Source organism: Panicum virgatum, chromosome 7K, assembly GCF_016808335.1.
Source record: "Panicum virgatum strain AP13 chromosome 7K, P.virgatum_v5, whole genome shotgun sequence".
Lineage (NCBI taxonomy): Eukaryota > Viridiplantae > Streptophyta > Magnoliopsida > Poales > Poaceae > Panicum > Panicum virgatum.
In genome coordinates this window covers 12,599,336-12,615,764 of record NC_053142.1, presented here as the reverse complement: position 1 = coordinate 12,615,764, position 16,429 = coordinate 12,599,336, and the positions used below count along the sequence as shown (strand labels likewise).

The following is a 16,429-nucleotide window of genomic DNA, read 5'->3' as shown; positions in this document are numbered from 1 at the left end:
CGGCCATTTGAAGCTTGCTGGAGTTGCTAGACTTCCCACACATACTCAAGAACATCTCCAAGCCATACAAGAGCATCAAGATCATATCCTTAGCCCTTAGCACACTTTGAGAGTGTTGTGTAAATGATTAGCTCTTAGTGAGTGAGATTGCAAGGCTTCGAGCTTTTGTGCTGTGGTTCATTAGCGAACCAAAAGAAAAGCTTGGTGCGCCGGCACCTTGGAGCGTGAAGCTCGCCGGCAACATCATCGACCCTCCGACTTGTTGTGGAGCGGCGACGACATCTTTGTGCGGGGGACGTGGAGACCCCCTTCCTTCGTGGAGAAGCTCCTTAGTGGAACCCGGGGCCAAGGTGACTGTGATTGTGTTCACGAAAGAGACTTGGTGGCCGAGTAGTAATACTCTTAGTGAGTGCTACAACAACGTGGATGTAGGTGTGCCTTTGTGGCTAACCGAACCACGGGATAAACACCCGCGTCAAGAGTTTGCTATCTCCTATCCCGCTCATTAAGCTTCCGCATTTCATACTAACAATTTGTGTGCCTTTACTTTCATAGAATAGTTTCTTGATAGGAAAGTCTATAGGTTGCTAAAATCTTTTGGGATAGGGGTTTCACACTAGAACAAACTAGTTGCACATCTAGATAGCACATTTTAGTTTAAGTTTTGTGCAAACTAGTTGGAGCCATAGGTCAATGTTTTTATTAGTGTCTAATTCACCCCCTCCCCTCTTATCCTTTCTAGTACTACTACTCGTCACACATCTCTTGCAGCCAAGACTCGCTTGACTAAGCTCAAGACTTGGTCCTAACAAAGGCATATGGCGGAATCATAACACAAGCAGGATAACAGATAATCGAAAATTCCTTTCGATTACTTAAATATTCTTTACATCCTACTTGTTCATACTACTGTTACTTTTACAGTTACATCTACTTCAGGTTGATGTGACTGGCGACCTTCTCAGCGACTGACTCTACTTCTCGCATGAGTTCTTTGAGCTTCTCATCGGAGCAATCGCCAGCCACGCCTCCTGCTATCACCGACACGTCTGCTGCCGGGTAAAAGGACTTCAGGAAGCTCAAGACTTGCTGAGGAATTGACTTCCTCAGCCGCTGCAGATACGCCTTCAGCCTTCCTGGAGTATCCTTCAGACGGTCCACCAACGGCCGCACTTCGACACCGGGCTTCCGAGGCTCGAAGAGATTGGCAACAGGCTCCGCCGCCTCTGTCAGCTCCTTCATCGACCTCCTCAGCAGCTCGAGATCGTCGTTGAGACTTCGGATGGTCTGCATGCAGTTCACCAGATCAGTCTCGCCGTCAAAGTGCAGCTGCAATTCTCGCTCGAGTTCCATGTTCAGCACGTAGATATCTGCCTCAAGCTGTTCGCGATGATCCTTTTCCCGGTAGAAGCCGGCCTTCCAGTTGGTGACTTCGTCGTTGAGCTGCGCCACGGAATTTTTCAATTCTGCAAGTACTCCAAGGAAAACAAGTCAGTATGCCAGACTGCGTAATCAATACTCGAGGAAATTTCAGAGCCAGACACTTACCAGTTTCCTTCTGGCGTAATTTCTTGTTCTTCTCAACGAGCTCGTTCTTCTGGGCTGTCAACGACTTGTTCTGGTCCACGAGCCCGTCTTTCGCAGCGGTCAACACCTGGACTTCGTTGCGGTACTCCACAGCGTTCCTGTCCAGCCGTATTTGGAGATTTGAAGCTTGCTGCTTGGCTTTCTTTAGTTCCTCTTCAAGTTTCTCTGCTCGGAGGATAGCATCACCAACGTCACGCAGCATTTCAGACTTCTGCCTGGATTTCTCTATTACATCCTGCGGACATATAAATGGATCAGCACGACTACATCATACAAGGCTATTATATGCAACTACTGGTGATTTCAGACTCACTTACCTCAACAGCTCGCCAGGCCATGGAATGATTTCATCCGTGCCGCAACAGTACCTGGGGCGACCAAGTCGTCCTCCAGCAGTGCTCCAATTTGCTCTGCTGCTTGGCTACTGCCCACCTGCGCTGAGAACTCTTGATGTAGATCTGCAGTTTCCACCTGTTGGCGGACCGCTACCTGCCTCTCTGAGCTCTGTTCGAGTTGTCTTTCCGGGCTCAGCACCAGAGCTACTCGGACGTTCTCCAAGCGCCCGGGGGCTGGCCTCAGAATATCTTCTCCAGCCGGCAGGTTGGCGTCCGGATCCGGCACGGCCCCTGCTGCGATCTCTGCTTCAATTTCCGCCAGAAGGTTGTCAGTAGGCTCGGGGGCTGCGGGATATGCATACACGAGCGACTCGACTACTTTGCGCCACAAGAGACACAAACCTTCTGCAGCGCCGGAGTTCGATACCGACGCATCTTCCGCGGCCTTGTCTTGGGCTGGCGGCGTGGGTTCTCCAGTGTTGGCTGGGTGGTCTTCACCACCGGTAGCACTACTGCTTGTCCCCGCTTGCTCCCACGACTGGTCCGTCGATTTCCTGTGCATGACAAAGTATTTGAGTACTCCCTACAATTCGCACCAAATAAGTACTTGTGGCAACGGGTACTTACAATGTCGATCTCACCAGTGGAACAGTGAGGTCAATGAAACCCTTCTCCGAGGTGTGGCACATCCTCCTCTTCATCTGATGACGGCTCCGGTGCCTGATGACTAGGCATGGTCTTCGCCGTCTTGACCACCGGTGACGAAGGCCGCTGCTGTTCCTGCGGCATTCCCGTTATCTCTGTCGCTGCTGGCTGGTCTTCATGTGACCTTAATCCAGCAGGCTTGGCGACATCATCCTCCACCTCGATGATCTCCACAGTGCTTGTCGACGGCTCCTGGGCGGCTCCTGACGGTTGCCCAGCACCTGCGGCAGTCTGTATACAAGGCAAAAACAAGTCAAGTAAATCCAGATATGCCACAAGATTGATTGCGCATCAAGACTTTACCTGCAATGGTGTGCCATCGGGGTTTACGGTCACTCTAACCGCGTGTTTCCTCACCGTGTTCCTCTTCTTCCGAGGCGGTTGAGGGACGTCATCCTCCAAGTTTTCCGCTGGCCTCTTTGATGATCCAGCAGAGCTGCCGGCTTTATCTTGCCGCTTCTTCATAACATATTGACTCAAGACAGTGTCGTCTTCACTGCTTGAGTCTACCTCTGCTTCCTCCACCACGGTCTCTTCGTCATCCTGTGAGAAGTCGCGCCTGGGGCACGGTCTCCGCGGATCCACGCGGACTTGGTCTAACCCTGGCGGAGGTGGCATCAAGAAGTATAGCAGTACGTCATCCTGCACACATGGCAACTCGTCAGTACCTTCCAGGATTACTCAGTGCTCGGGGGCTATAGCCATGGGTACTTACTGGATTTGGCGGCCTCTCCGCGCTGTACTCCAGTACGGCGGTTGGCACCGCCTGCTTTATGTTCTTGAAGATTTTGGAGAGTTGGACTAGGATCGCATCATCACTGATGGGATCTTTCGACAACCTAGATTCATCATCCTCTCCGGTATACTTGTATCCAAGGTGGGACCTCTGCATTAGCGGCTGCACGTGGCGCTTCATGAAGCCATAAGCCACCCGCTGCGCTGTCAGTCCTTGTGCTTTCAATGCAGCTGTCCGCCGCAGCAGCTCGGGTACTTGCATGCACTCTTCCGTGCTGGGTTCCTGGTTCCAGATGGCATCCCAAATCGGCCGGTGTCCTGTGGGTGCAGTCAGTTGAGGCGGGTGGTTTCCAATGTAGAACCACTTGTGCTTCCAGTCTTGATTGGAGTCGATCAACTCATAGTCAAAGTAGATCTCTTTGGCATTCTGGCGCACCTGCACTCCTGCTCCATCAACTACTTCGGTGTGATCTATCCTCGGCTGGGGCTTCAAGCGGAATATCTTCCGGAACAACGCCCAGTGCGGTCTGATCCCCAGGAATGCTTCGCAGAAGTGAATGTACATGGCGATGTGGAAGATAGAGTTCGGATTCAGATGGACATACTCAATCTTGAAGAAGTCCAAGAAGCCGCGGAAGAAATCCGATGACGGCAACTCCAGTCCGCGCTCCACGAACGAGGCAAACATCGGGACCTTGTCCGGATTCTTCTCCATGGGCCAGGCGTGGCCCTCCGCGGAGTTCCACAACACAGTGTCTTTCTCTTGAAGTAGCCCTGCAGTCACCAAAGCCTGGATCCCCGCCTCCTTCAACCTCGACGGCTTCCATGCATTAGCCGGGGGCGGCGGGGCCTTCTGATTTGTCTTGCCGTACTTGTGCGGCGGCAGTTTGGGGGATTTCCTTTTCCCCCCGACCAGACCTCTTCTTCTCCATCTGCGACTTCGACAGTGCGCTCTTCATCCTCGTGGTCACGAGTACTTTCCTTCGCATTCGCTCGGGGGCTACGGGTGGTGGTGGGCAGCGGTGGCAAGTATAGCAGATTGGATCTACTTCAGCGTCTGACTTAGCGGCAGATGCGAATGGGAAAACCCTAAGGGGTTACCCCTTTATTTATAACCGCACATGCTCTACAGTGCGGTGGACGCTTCATATTCCAAGACTCGATGCTCTCAATCCCGGGGGCTCATGTACAGATCTGAGGATTGGAAGATTATTTGGCTATGGATTATTCCCTTCGGCCACATTCTACAGTCAAGATTGATCCTTTAATTCGAGAAAACTACTCGACTCAAGGCTCAGGGGCTCCGTGCCACGTGTCCTTCGGTTTTTCTCCGGATTTTTCGGGATAAGATTGGCGGAATTTCAAGATTAACCTTCAGCTTGAATCTCTGATTCCAACTAAGGCTGGAGGGCTACATTCCATATGGAATGCGATATTCGCAAATCGCATTTCCATATGGATCTTCGAGGCGAAGACATCAAGACATCACGAGTACTATTGAAGACCTTCGAGAGAAGAACTCGGGGACGCTTGGGAACTACTCGAGAAGACTTCAAGACTACTCGGGATCCGCTGGAGTACCTTCCAGCTTCGTGGTGACTCAAGTATTATTGAAGACTTTCGCTTGTAGCGCTCGGGGACGCTTGGGAACTACTCGCGGAGCCTTCAATGACTACTCGAGAACATCCCACTCGACTACAAAGTACTCTGGGGCTTGTTGTATGGACATCCCTGGGCCCACTACCAAGGTGGACCATGCCCGTATACAAGACTGCCTACCGGGACTACTCCAACATGTGGGCCATGGTGCAAGACGGCGTGGACCACAAGGCAACTCAGGACTAGTACTAGAATAGGAAAGTTTCTCATATAACCGCCATGGCTTCTCCTAGTCATACTCGACTAGTACTCCTGTACCTACACCGAGTTGTAACCCTGCCTCCCGTGCATATAAGGCGAGGTAGGGACCCCTCCAAAACGAGAGGCATATGCGTACACATCCGCATACACTATCAATCAAGAGCTACGCGACATACAGGATGTAGGATATTACGCATATTGCGGCCCGAACCTATTTAAATTGTGTCTTGTGACGGACCCCTCCAAAACGAGAGGCATATGCATACACATCCGCATACGCTATCAATCAAGAGCTACACGACATACAAGACGTAGGGTATTACGCACATTGCGGCCCGAACCTGTTTAAATTGTGTCTCGTGTCTCACCATCGAGTTCCTGATCTCGACAAGCCCCACCACAATCATCTACCTCGGGTAGTCCCCTTGGTAGGTTGCCGGGTACAAACACCGACAGTCATACAAATAGTTTGTTGCAATGCAGGTTTTCTAAAATGTACTATATTTTAAATATGCTTCTATTTTTTCATCCATACCTGTATAAAAAAAGTATATATTAAAATTTTTCCACCTACCGTGTGAACAGATTCCATTTGTCTTGGGAAATTTTAGTTTCTCATCATTACCCATTTCTTAGAAAATGCAAGTCGATTCTTGTATATGTTTAGCTTGAGTGTGAGATGTCATATCATTTTTTAGAGGAGTTCTTGAACACGCAGGAATTTGTAGTATATATTACCGAAGGATTTATTATATGTTCGATTTACAACATTTTCATCATTAGTTGCACGTGACAATCTCAAGTAGGTCAAATGCAATTTTTTAGACCCATGATGTGATCTGTAACTTTCTTAACAAATCATGCACATACTTTTTTATTGAAGTTTTGATTACAGTGAAATTTTAATACAGTAATAATGGAATTGGGAAAATTAAGTGATACCCTTATGGCAATGATCATAGCAGTAATGTAACCAAAACTGTATATTTCGAAAGAATTTGCATATTTTCATACTAGTACATGTAAGTCTAGCTTTTTTTCCAACTTCATGACTCGTGTCAAGTTCTGAACTGGAATCCAATTTGCAGGACCAACTGGGGCTAAGAGTAGATAAGGCCTATAGTAGCTAAGTCCCTTTTTTCTCTATCATTGGAATAACCCTCCTCCTTTGCAATTCCCTGGCATGCAGTAAGGCTAACCAACGAATCTATAATTAGCAATCAGCTAGTCCCTTTGTGCTAAGGAAGACTTGCATGATCATTATACTAAATTCAAATATGTAAGCATGAAATTTTTTGAAGCCTTGGTTTTTCAGTGAGCTCCTTTATTTGTTTCATGATTAGTTCAACACAGCCTCCTCCCTAAAGTATCGATATTCTCCCTTTTTGCACGGCGCATTGATGTTTTGCAATTTAAGTGTTTTTGTCATATTGTGCTTGCTTTTTGATTTGCTGTCTATTCTGTTTATAGAAATGAAAAGGCGGTACAAATGAAGTTTGAAGAGATTGTCAGGTAAGATCTTCATTTAAAATCACACTTTAATTTAACTTTTTTAATGCCTTACTTGTATGTTATAACTTCAAATATTTCACTACAGTCTAGTATTTGTAGTAGTTGATTTTGACCTATGGATTTCATTTTGGTTCTTTGTTAAAATTGTCACCTAGAGAAGCTCCTGATTTTCGAAAGTTGTAAACATAGACGAACCAAAAAAATACCATGCCATCTATGTTGGAGTCAGAAATGTAGTCTCCATACAGTTGGAAGTCACTAAGTGGCATCGACTGTTTAGGAAAACCACCACACCCATCCTGTTACATATTACAGACATGCTCCTCTTTATGTATCAAACATGCTCCTCTTTTTTTATATGAACTATCATTCTTTTTACAGGACACTAACTTTTTTTTTTAGGATAGCTGGAAAACCATTGCCAGAAGGCTACGGATTGCACCTGGTATGTTTCAGTTTCAAAACTATAGTCACACACTATCCCCTCCCCCATGCCACTTTCCATATTGATCTGAAGATTTTTGTGATAAGAGTATAATACTTCATGCTTAAGCTAGGGATCATCTATTTTTTCAGTTTTAGTATTTCTACTATGTAATGATAAAATAACCTGAAGAATGGTCGAGGGATCAAATTTGCATGTTTTGTCGTAGCAGTGAAATTTTTTCCCATCCCAGTAGTTTCTAATTTGACATGCTGCATTATTTTTATGGTGATATCTACTTTTGCATGGTCGTTAAGCTCCTCAATGTTGAGTAGAATCATCGCAAAGAAGAATCATCTGAGGCATCAATTCTTCACGTTGATTAGATGCAAAAGGAAGGAAGTGTACTGACCAGGGGGAGCATCAGCAACTCAACGACAGCCTGACATCCTATCCAGGTCGCCTCAAGCATCTTCCTTCGTTTCATTTTTTCTTGGTAATGACTTCGTTAAGGCCTGCCGTAAATTAGAACGGTGGTACGGCCGCACCTGTCGGTGATGTGCGCATGCAAGTGACAGGCAAGGAGAGAAAGAAAAAGCGCATGCATGCACATAATTTCAAAATAGAAATGATCATAGTTTCAACAGAGCATCAAAATCAAAATCCGATTGCACAGGTATATCTCTTTCGAGGAGACCTTCAAAATAAGACCCCACTTGAATATATTCCGACGATAATTTTCAAAATACATAAATTGCTTTATGTGCAATGAAAAAATACCAAAATCAATTAGTCAAAATGCTCAATCGATCTGCTAAAGTTGTCTATTATTGATCATGCGATCTACATTCACCTACCTAACAAAATTGTTTACCCTTATCCACTATTGACACTAAGCATTCTATCTTCACAATATGAACACCAATATCCACTTAACTGAACTCGGGCATGCAAAAGCAACATTATGTAAACCCATGAGCAATTTTTGCAAACATCATAAGCAAATTAGGATACGCGAAAAAGTATTTTCTCTCAAAAAAATTATATTATTAAAATATAGTGCTGTGAGATCTTATTTTGAAGCTTTTATTGAAACAAACACAACTGTGCAATCGGATTTTGATTTTGATGCTCGGTGTTGAAACTATAGTATTTTTTATTTTCGAAATTATGTGCATGCAAGGGCTGTTGGTTCTGTCATTGTCCCTCACATGCATGCAACACTCACTTTCCGAACAGCCGTATGGCTAGTCTGATTTACGGCCGGCCGTAAATTAGCCATTTTATTTTTTCTTTTACACCTTCATCCATCTGATCTCTCTCTCTGTGTGTGTACACATATTCTATGCCTGGTCGATCTCTCTTTCCTTTACTATTTTCTCAGTTGCACCAAGTCTCTATGCTGTTGTTTATAAACAGAGGGGAGGTTCACCAGCGTTTAGCAGTGGGGAATGACCGAACGAGCGACGGAGTCAATTTTTTGGCGGGCGCCCAAATCAGTTTTCACGCTATAATTATTTTAGTGCCTGTTTTCCCTCTAAAGCCCATCTAGTTATTTTTTTCACCAACAAGCCTTTTTTAGGCCCAAGAAAACAACGGCCGATAAACTCAGTCAGCGTGTCTTTAACTCGGCTTCTTTCCCTAAACGGGTTCACATTCTGTTGTTTGGAAAGTGATTGAGACCAAAGGAAATCTCAATCACTTTTTTAAGAAATGATTTTCAAACGGATCTGCCGCTGCAAGTTTTTGAAAAAGTGATTGATGAGAAACAAAAAACCAACCGATTCTTTTTTTAGTACTGAAACTTTAGTGGTCAGATTACCACCACTGGATTTATAATCTAGGCCAGAAAAAGTGATTGAGGGATGTCTAAAAATCAGTCGTTGTTTGATGATGAGACAGATCCTAACTGGTTTTGCAAATCGGACTGGCCTACATTGGAAACCGGCCTAGCCAGTTTTGCTTAGTAAATCCGCATCATGTCAATTTTGGACGTCAATGGAAGTACATCTAACTTTTAGCTGACATGTGATTGTTTGGAGTCCCTTTATTTTCTTTCTTTGTTGATTGTGACATGAGATAGGTACCGGATGCATTAATTAACGCAAAAGCCTGTGATTTATGTAAAATCAAAAGATTTGTCTCGTAATCTTTGACAGCTTTTTTTAATTGCAAAGTTGAAGAAATACTTACTTATCTGTTATTTTACTATTCCTTAGTCAATGGGCACTGGTAGAAAAATGGACCTATAGTCCCGGTTGGTAAGGGCCTAATATACTCAAAATTCCAACCAGTATTGATTTTTCGATACTAAAAGCCTAGGCGGCCTTTAGTCAGGTTATGCGTCAAAAAAGTATTTAGAAATTCACAAGTCACACGATTTTTCACGCAAAATATGCACATGCCAAAGTGCAAAAAAGTATTTAGAAATTCACAAGTCACACGATTTTTCACGCAAAATATGCACATGCCAAAGTGCAAAAAAGTATTTAGAAATTCACAAGTCACACGATTTTTCACGCAAAATATGCACATGCCAAAGTGCGGGGATTCGAACTCACGACCTCTTGCCTCGCGCGATAGAGGAAAGGATGCAATCCTTTTATAGTAGCTCATGAGGGAGGTTTTAGTCTTAGTTGGTAATGGTTGGTGTTACCAAGACTAAAGCTTCCATCGCTGGTAGTATTTCGTGCATGTTGTTTCCAACCGGGATTAAAGGGCTTTAGTCCCGGGTCCAAAATCAACCGGGACTAAAGACCTCGGATATGGAAGGTCGTTTCTCTAACAGTGGGGGCATGTTGCCTTTTTTGCCCACATGATGCTTTCGATCCAAAACAAATTCTGTCCATAATGCGCCATGGGTTTCAATCAAGGCCATTACTTTAAGACCCAATTTGGCCAAATCCAATCATTGTAGATTATATCTTTTCCTCTAGAAAATAGAACATCTTAGTCCGGTTAAACTAAAATATACAAAATGCATGCACAAGTCATGAATATTTAGAAAAAAATTATAGTAGAGTACAGTGATATTAATAACCTTAATATAAACCATGATTATATATATTTATTTTAGAGTAATGTGGCCATATTCAATAATGTAGGGTATAAAGTAAAAAAAGTTCTTTTGTTTGAGAAACAATGGGGCCATGTCCCTAATGAATGGAAAAGGCATTAGAAACTACAGAGAAGGGGTTTGTCAACTTAACTCAAATGGACCTGGTTCGGATTTTATATATGCTGCTTGCATTGGACGAACTAAACTCGAATAATGGCGGGGAGGAGTGGTGCTCAGGATTTGCTTTCAGTTTGCTTCTCTTGGTTCAAATAATAAATGATCACGTTGTCATGTTGGAAAACAGAGCATTCTAGTTCCGTGACGAAGAAAAAAAACTTACACAAGTAAATATATTCCATATACTTTATTTTTCAATCAAGCAGTGAAAAGTAAAAAAAAAAAGCACGCTCCACCAGAACCTTTCAAACCACGGCTCGCTGGCAACCACACGCCAGTTATTTCACATACTGTATTACATTAGTCAAGGATCATTAGTAGTTGGTATTCTCCCAGAACTGATTCTGCAGCCAATCTATGAGTTTCTTCTCGACCTGGAACGCCTTGGCCAAAACATCGTCCGAGATGGGCGGCTTCGATCCAAAGACCGCACTGGCAATGGTAATAACCCCTGGGTTCTGGCTGCTGAGCGAGGACAGCGCTGCCGCAGGCTTCTCATGGTCCAGGTTCATCTGGAAGTGGATCATCGCCTTGGGGAACACGAACACGTCACCCTTCTTGACCACCTTGGAGAAGAGCCTGTTAGGGTTGGAGGTGACGAAGCCGAGGTAGAGCGTCCCCTCGAGCACGGTGAGGAGCTCGGTGGCGCGGGGGTGGAGGTGGGGCGTGTTGACGCCCAGTGGCGCGTAGTCGATGCGCGCGTACGAGATGCCGAGGGTGTTGAGGCCCGGGAACTGCGTGACGTTGATGTTGGTGACGAGGGAGCCGAACTTGTTCATGGTGTTCCGTGGCTGGTCGAGCATGGCCGCGTTGAAGAAGTCGTCCGGGGTGACGGCCATCGGGTCCTTGCATGGAAACCCATTCACACGCACTAGTGCACAGAAGCAAAATAAAGTAACATGTTACACATCGATGGGTAGGGTATAAGTACATGATTTACAACATGTATATCATTGGTGCAAGTGCAACCGTTTTGCAAAAGCACATAAAACATGAATGTTTGTATGCATGCATACCAGGCGATTTCATGTCAGCCACACAGAAGTCTTGGAGAGGGCTAGGATCAAAGGCGATGACCTGTTGCCACGAGGCCAGTGCGAAGAAGGCCGTGATGAGGAGAAGCTTGGTGGAAGAAGAGAAAGCCATTGTGTGTATATCGTTTGGGTGATGGAGATGTCTTGGGCAGCGGAGGGGATGGGTGGGGCTTTATATAGCGGAAGATCGATGGATCGAGGTGGCAGACTGTTGCAATATTGTTATAGCTACAGATGTGGTACGTGCCTGGAAGTTGCAATATACTGTGATTGAAACAGTCATCAGTTGCTCGAACTTGAATATTTCCACTGCTTTCCATCAATGTGTTATCGCCATAAATTAACAGAGGCTTAAAGCAGAAGATTAAGAAGGCTTGTAAATCGGCTCCTGCGTGAGCATTTGGGCCCTATGGGCCATATATCTTTAGGTTCAGTTTAGATTGAGTTAGAGATAGAGTCCGATATGGACATATTAGTTTAGATTGTTTCCCAAGTCTCCGGACTATAAATTTGCACCCTATGTTATTCATGAAAAGGAAGAACATCCTCACGTTTGCAAATAACAACTCTCGGCGCATCGCCACCCCTAATTCTAGGGTTTCATCCAAGTAAGCGCCATGCTACCCTGATCGCTTCTTGCGATTAGGGCAGCATTGTTCTTACCATTACCTTGGCATTACTCGTACTGAAGCGTTTTTTATGGCGAGTAGTGCTAGTTATCTTGATGTTCGTAGCATGATTTTTAGTAGATCTATCATGTTCTTATTGTTTACCATCTACGAATATCATGTTTTCTCTATGTGTTCATGCTTGATCTTAAGCTAGTTCTCATCGTAGAGGATTAGTTGCATAGAGTTAACACCTTGCTTCTTTTCTGTCTAGTAGATCCAATCTGTTACGGTTTGTTCTTATTCTCATCGTAGAGGTTTGTTCTTATTCTATAAGGATTCATCCCTCCCCCTCAAGGACCATTCAAAACTTCAGGCTCGGATGCGCCATGCTTGTCAAAGATATACCAAGCAAATATACCGAATAGGAGGGAAGCGGAGTACAAGGAAAAACATGAAGTACTATGATAGTACGATGAGTATGAATATGAGTAAGACATGGAAATCCTAATAGCATCAATGATGAAAAGACATCAAGGACCAAGTCATTGAGCAGCCACAAAGATGAATAAGAAACCAAGGAACCAAACATCCCCGGACTAATTTCGGTGGACATGATTGTACAAGGTGTCCGGGTATGAACCATACTCTACCCAGATGGAAAGGTTGTACGCTAGACCCAAGCAGACAAAGTCGGGATGAGAACGGCTGATATACGTGTGGTATTGGTCATGGGAATTGGTTGAAAGGCAAGAAGGTTTGTAACCCTGGTTCCTAGAGTGAAATTTACCTAAAAGTGAATAAAAATGGTTGGTTTCAGTGGAAAATGGTTGTACATGGCAGCCACACATGGTTCCATGTTCATCCGGGTTCAAACGGACCATGTTGCGGTGAAAACAGACGAAAAACGTGTGCTATAGGCCATGGGAGGCGAAAACCTAGGCCGAACGACCATTCGGTATGTAACCGTGGCCAAAAAATGGAAATGGCCCACAAAGGGATGGAAACGGTCCATTTTGGTCCGAAATGTTGTACATGGCACCCGCACATGGAACTATGTCCATCCGGGTGGAAACGAACCATGCTAGGGTGGAAATAGACGAAAAACATGGGCTATAGGTCATGGGAGGCGAAAACATAGGCCGAACGACCATTCGGTATGTAACCCTGGACAAAAAATGGAAACGGCCCGCAATGGAATGGAAACGGTTCATTTCGGTCGGAAATGTTGTACATGGCACCCACACAAGGAACTATGTCCATTCGGGTGCAAACGAACCATGGTAGGATGAAAATAGTTGAGAAACGTGTGTTATAGGTCACGCGAGGCAAAACATAGGCCAAACGACCATTCGGCATGTCAACATGCCAAACAAGTGGAAACGTCCCAAAACGGCCCAAAAACATGAAATCAGGCTCAATGCGGAGAAAACGAGTCAAGAACGGGCGAATTCGGCCTCCGGAGGTTATGGGAGGGCTGGGTTTCCGATACCTCACGTGACCAGACTCAAAAACTGGCCAGTTTTTGAGCCCAGACATGTTATCTCGCCCTATCACAGGCGTTTCAGGCAACCCCCAAAACTGTACACCCGGAAGGCTGAAAAATTCCCAGAACTTCTGGGGTCGGAGAATGTCCCCCCGGGTATAGTAGGGGGGAGCCGATGCGGTGAACGGGTACTTGGGAAACAATGTCCGACCATGTGTTTCGGGTTGTTTCGGGTGCTCCAAGCTGTACCCTCCTAACCTCGCTGTGGTTGGCGACGGCCGGCCACACCGTGGTTTTCGGCCAGGCTAAACTTCGGTTGGCCGGTGTGGGCTTTGAACTCATTTCTCAAGTTCGGGCAAGGGGGGCTTGTAGACTGGTCTCGGCGATGGCCTGCTCTCATTTCCTGCGTTTGGCCTTGGGGATTCCGATGCTTCGGTCATATGTCTTTGAACTCATTTCCCAAGACTCGGAGCACTGCACCAACAGACAAGGTCGTTTAGGGGCTTGCCAAGGTAAGCCGGGATGGATTTCAGTTGCTCAGGGATTCCAACCGTTTGATCATGTTGGATTTGAACTCATTTCTCAAGTTTGTGCAAGGGGGACTCGTAGACTGGCCTCGGCGATGGCTTGCTCTCGTTTCCTGCGTTCGGGTTTGGGGATTCCGACTTTTCGGTCAACATGTCTTTGAACTCATTCCCTGATCCTCTGAAATTTGCACCGGTTCGCTAAGGCTTGTCACTACTCGACCGAGTTTGGTTGAAGGTGGGATGAATATTGTTCGTTATCGTGCTCAGTGGTCCGTTGGCTGCCTTCCTCATAAGTAGACTCGCCGTGCACTGCGTGGAGGGATGCTTAGGGTGGCTTAGCTGCCGTGTATCGGCTGGCGCATGAGTTGTCTTGGACCTGTGACTGTCGGGAGGCCCCCCGCCCTTGTGTGGCCGACTCTCGACGCCTGTGTCCCCTCAGTCCCGTGGGAACAATGCCGACCATTAATGAGTGCTTGCATGCTGCTACCTATTTCTTGGGAAGTTGCATTCGCTACAAGTTGCCTTCGTCGCGTCCACCCCCTGGGTGTGATGCGTCGGTTTTGTAGCCAATCGGCGTTGCCTCGTGGGTAATGATCTCGTCGGCCAATTCCACCAAGGCTACCTTGCTTGTGCTATCGTCCCGGATGACGCAAACGATATAGGATGAGGCTGCTTCGGCTTCTCGTTCCTCTCAAAGTTGGAGCCTTCAAATACACGACAGCAAGTGGTTAGCTTGCACACAAACTAGGACTGCAATGGCAAGCCTGGCAAAACAATGTAGTTAAGATTATTCTAAAAAATGTGGTACGTGCCTGGAAGTTGCAATATACTGTGATTGAAACAGTCATCAGTTGTTGCTCGAACTTGAATATTTCCAATGCCAGTACCGACTAATCCGGCATGGGCTGCTTGACATGACGTTCTTGGACGACTGAGTAGTACCCGTACACAGTATCCATCATGTGACGTGCCACCTAATTAGTGAACATCGGTGGATTGCCACGTACGTTGGCTACCAGTTACAGAAAAGTCACTCATGTGACGTGACGTGACTGGTTAGTTTGCACGCAAACTAATCCCCTGTTTGGTTGCTAACTTTCAAATTCTAATTTTTTTTCCGGCATCTGCATGGAGACTTAAATCTAGACGAAATAAAAAACACATTACGACTGCTATTTGTAAATGGCGAGACGAATCTAATGAACCTAATGCTACGGTAAACGACTTTTAATGACGGATTAATTAGGCTCATTTGATTCGTCTCGCTATTTACAGACGAGTTCTGTAATTATTTTTATAAATAGTATATATTTAGTACTTCAAATGTAGAAAGATGCCTTTTCAAAAACTTTACAGAGCGCAACCAAACACGGCCTAGGACTGCAATGGCAAGCCTAGCAAAACAGTATGTTTATCACAAACGGCTTAATAATGTAGTTAAGATTATTCTAAAAGAAAATATAAGAGAATATATATTTTTTCTCTCTCCCTAATTAGGCTATTAGAGGTGATTTAAGGGAACTTTTGGAGTTGATCATGATATGGATATTAGAATATGTGATAATTTTTTACTAATAGCTGGCATCCTCAGATCGATCTGTGACGTTTCAAAGATTGTCTTTGGGCACCATACTTCCGGGGAGTGGTTATCTCGCACGCAATCCATGACCGCAATAAATGCACACACCTAGGATTCTAGCTAGGAAACGGTAGTATGTCACAAACGAAGTTGTTGAGATTTCAGGGAGTAGCTTTAGATTTCAGGGAGTACGTGTTGAGATTCATTTAAATAATGTGGCGAAACTCGATCGACTCCCCATCTCGGATAGTCACGTAGTAGGTGGAATCAGGGCACTCAAAATGTTAGATACTATAATTATTAGTTTTTTCACAATGCAATTTTCTATCAGGGTGCTCCTAATGCAGACTTCATCATAGAGTTTAAGTCTATTAATTATCCTCTCATTTATAACTTTTTACTGATATGGCGCTGTAATTATTGAGGAAAGAGAGGGAAAATATAACAAACCAAGTCTAACTAAGAAACCAAGTCTTCACGCACACCAAGACTGTTTGTGAAAGAGACAAGCGGGTCATGGGATATTATGATAGAAGATTGCATTATGAACGATAGTTTTTTGACACGATATCCTAAAGTATAGACACTATGATAGTTTCTAGCATTGGGAGTGCCCTCATAGTATTCCATGACTCATTTGTCTATCTTACAACGGTCTTGATTTGTGTGAAGATTTGGTTAAGATAGCAAGGCCGCACGGGGCAACATTTGTCTATCGTACAACACAAACTATGATAGTTTCTAGCATTGGGAACACTGAAGATTTGTTGCAGTTAAAAAGCTCGTAGTTGGACCTTGGGCC

The 16,429-nt window shown here is 45.1% G+C and overlaps 3 protein-coding genes across 3 annotated transcripts; all 3 read right to left on the bottom strand.

The window, feature by feature from the left end:
• Window positions 1-844: 844 nt before the first annotated feature.
• LOC120639803 lies at window positions 845-2,451 on the bottom strand. Its single transcript, XM_039915695.1, has 4 exons — window positions 2,325-2,451; window positions 1,905-2,225; window positions 1,549-1,822; window positions 845-1,466 (listed from the first exon to the last, which is right to left on the bottom strand). Exons 2-4 carry the CDS (start codon window positions 1,923-1,925, stop codon window positions 931-933), a joined length of 831 nt encoding a protein of 276 aa, XP_039771629.1. The 5' UTR covers window positions 1,926-2,225; window positions 2,325-2,451; the 3' UTR covers window positions 845-930.
• A 112-nt stretch (window positions 2,452-2,563) lies between these two features.
• LOC120642894 lies at window positions 2,564-3,284 on the bottom strand. The gene is made up of 2 exons (XM_039919484.1): window positions 2,931-3,284; window positions 2,564-2,858 (listed from the first exon to the last, which is right to left on the bottom strand). The coding sequence occupies exons 1-2, from the start codon at window positions 3,243-3,245 to the stop codon at window positions 2,580-2,582; spliced, it is 594 nt and encodes a 197-aa protein (XP_039775418.1). The 5' UTR covers window positions 3,246-3,284; the 3' UTR covers window positions 2,564-2,579.
• A 7,254-nt stretch (window positions 3,285-10,538) lies between these two features.
• LOC120639802 (germin-like protein 8-3) lies at window positions 10,539-11,610 on the bottom strand. Its single transcript, XM_039915694.1, has 2 exons — window positions 11,410-11,610; window positions 10,539-11,264 (listed from the first exon to the last, which is right to left on the bottom strand). The coding sequence occupies exons 1-2, from the start codon at window positions 11,537-11,539 to the stop codon at window positions 10,708-10,710; spliced, it is 687 nt and encodes a 228-aa protein (XP_039771628.1). The 5' UTR covers window positions 11,540-11,610; the 3' UTR covers window positions 10,539-10,707.
• Between the last annotated feature and the right edge of the window lie 4,819 nt (window positions 11,611-16,429).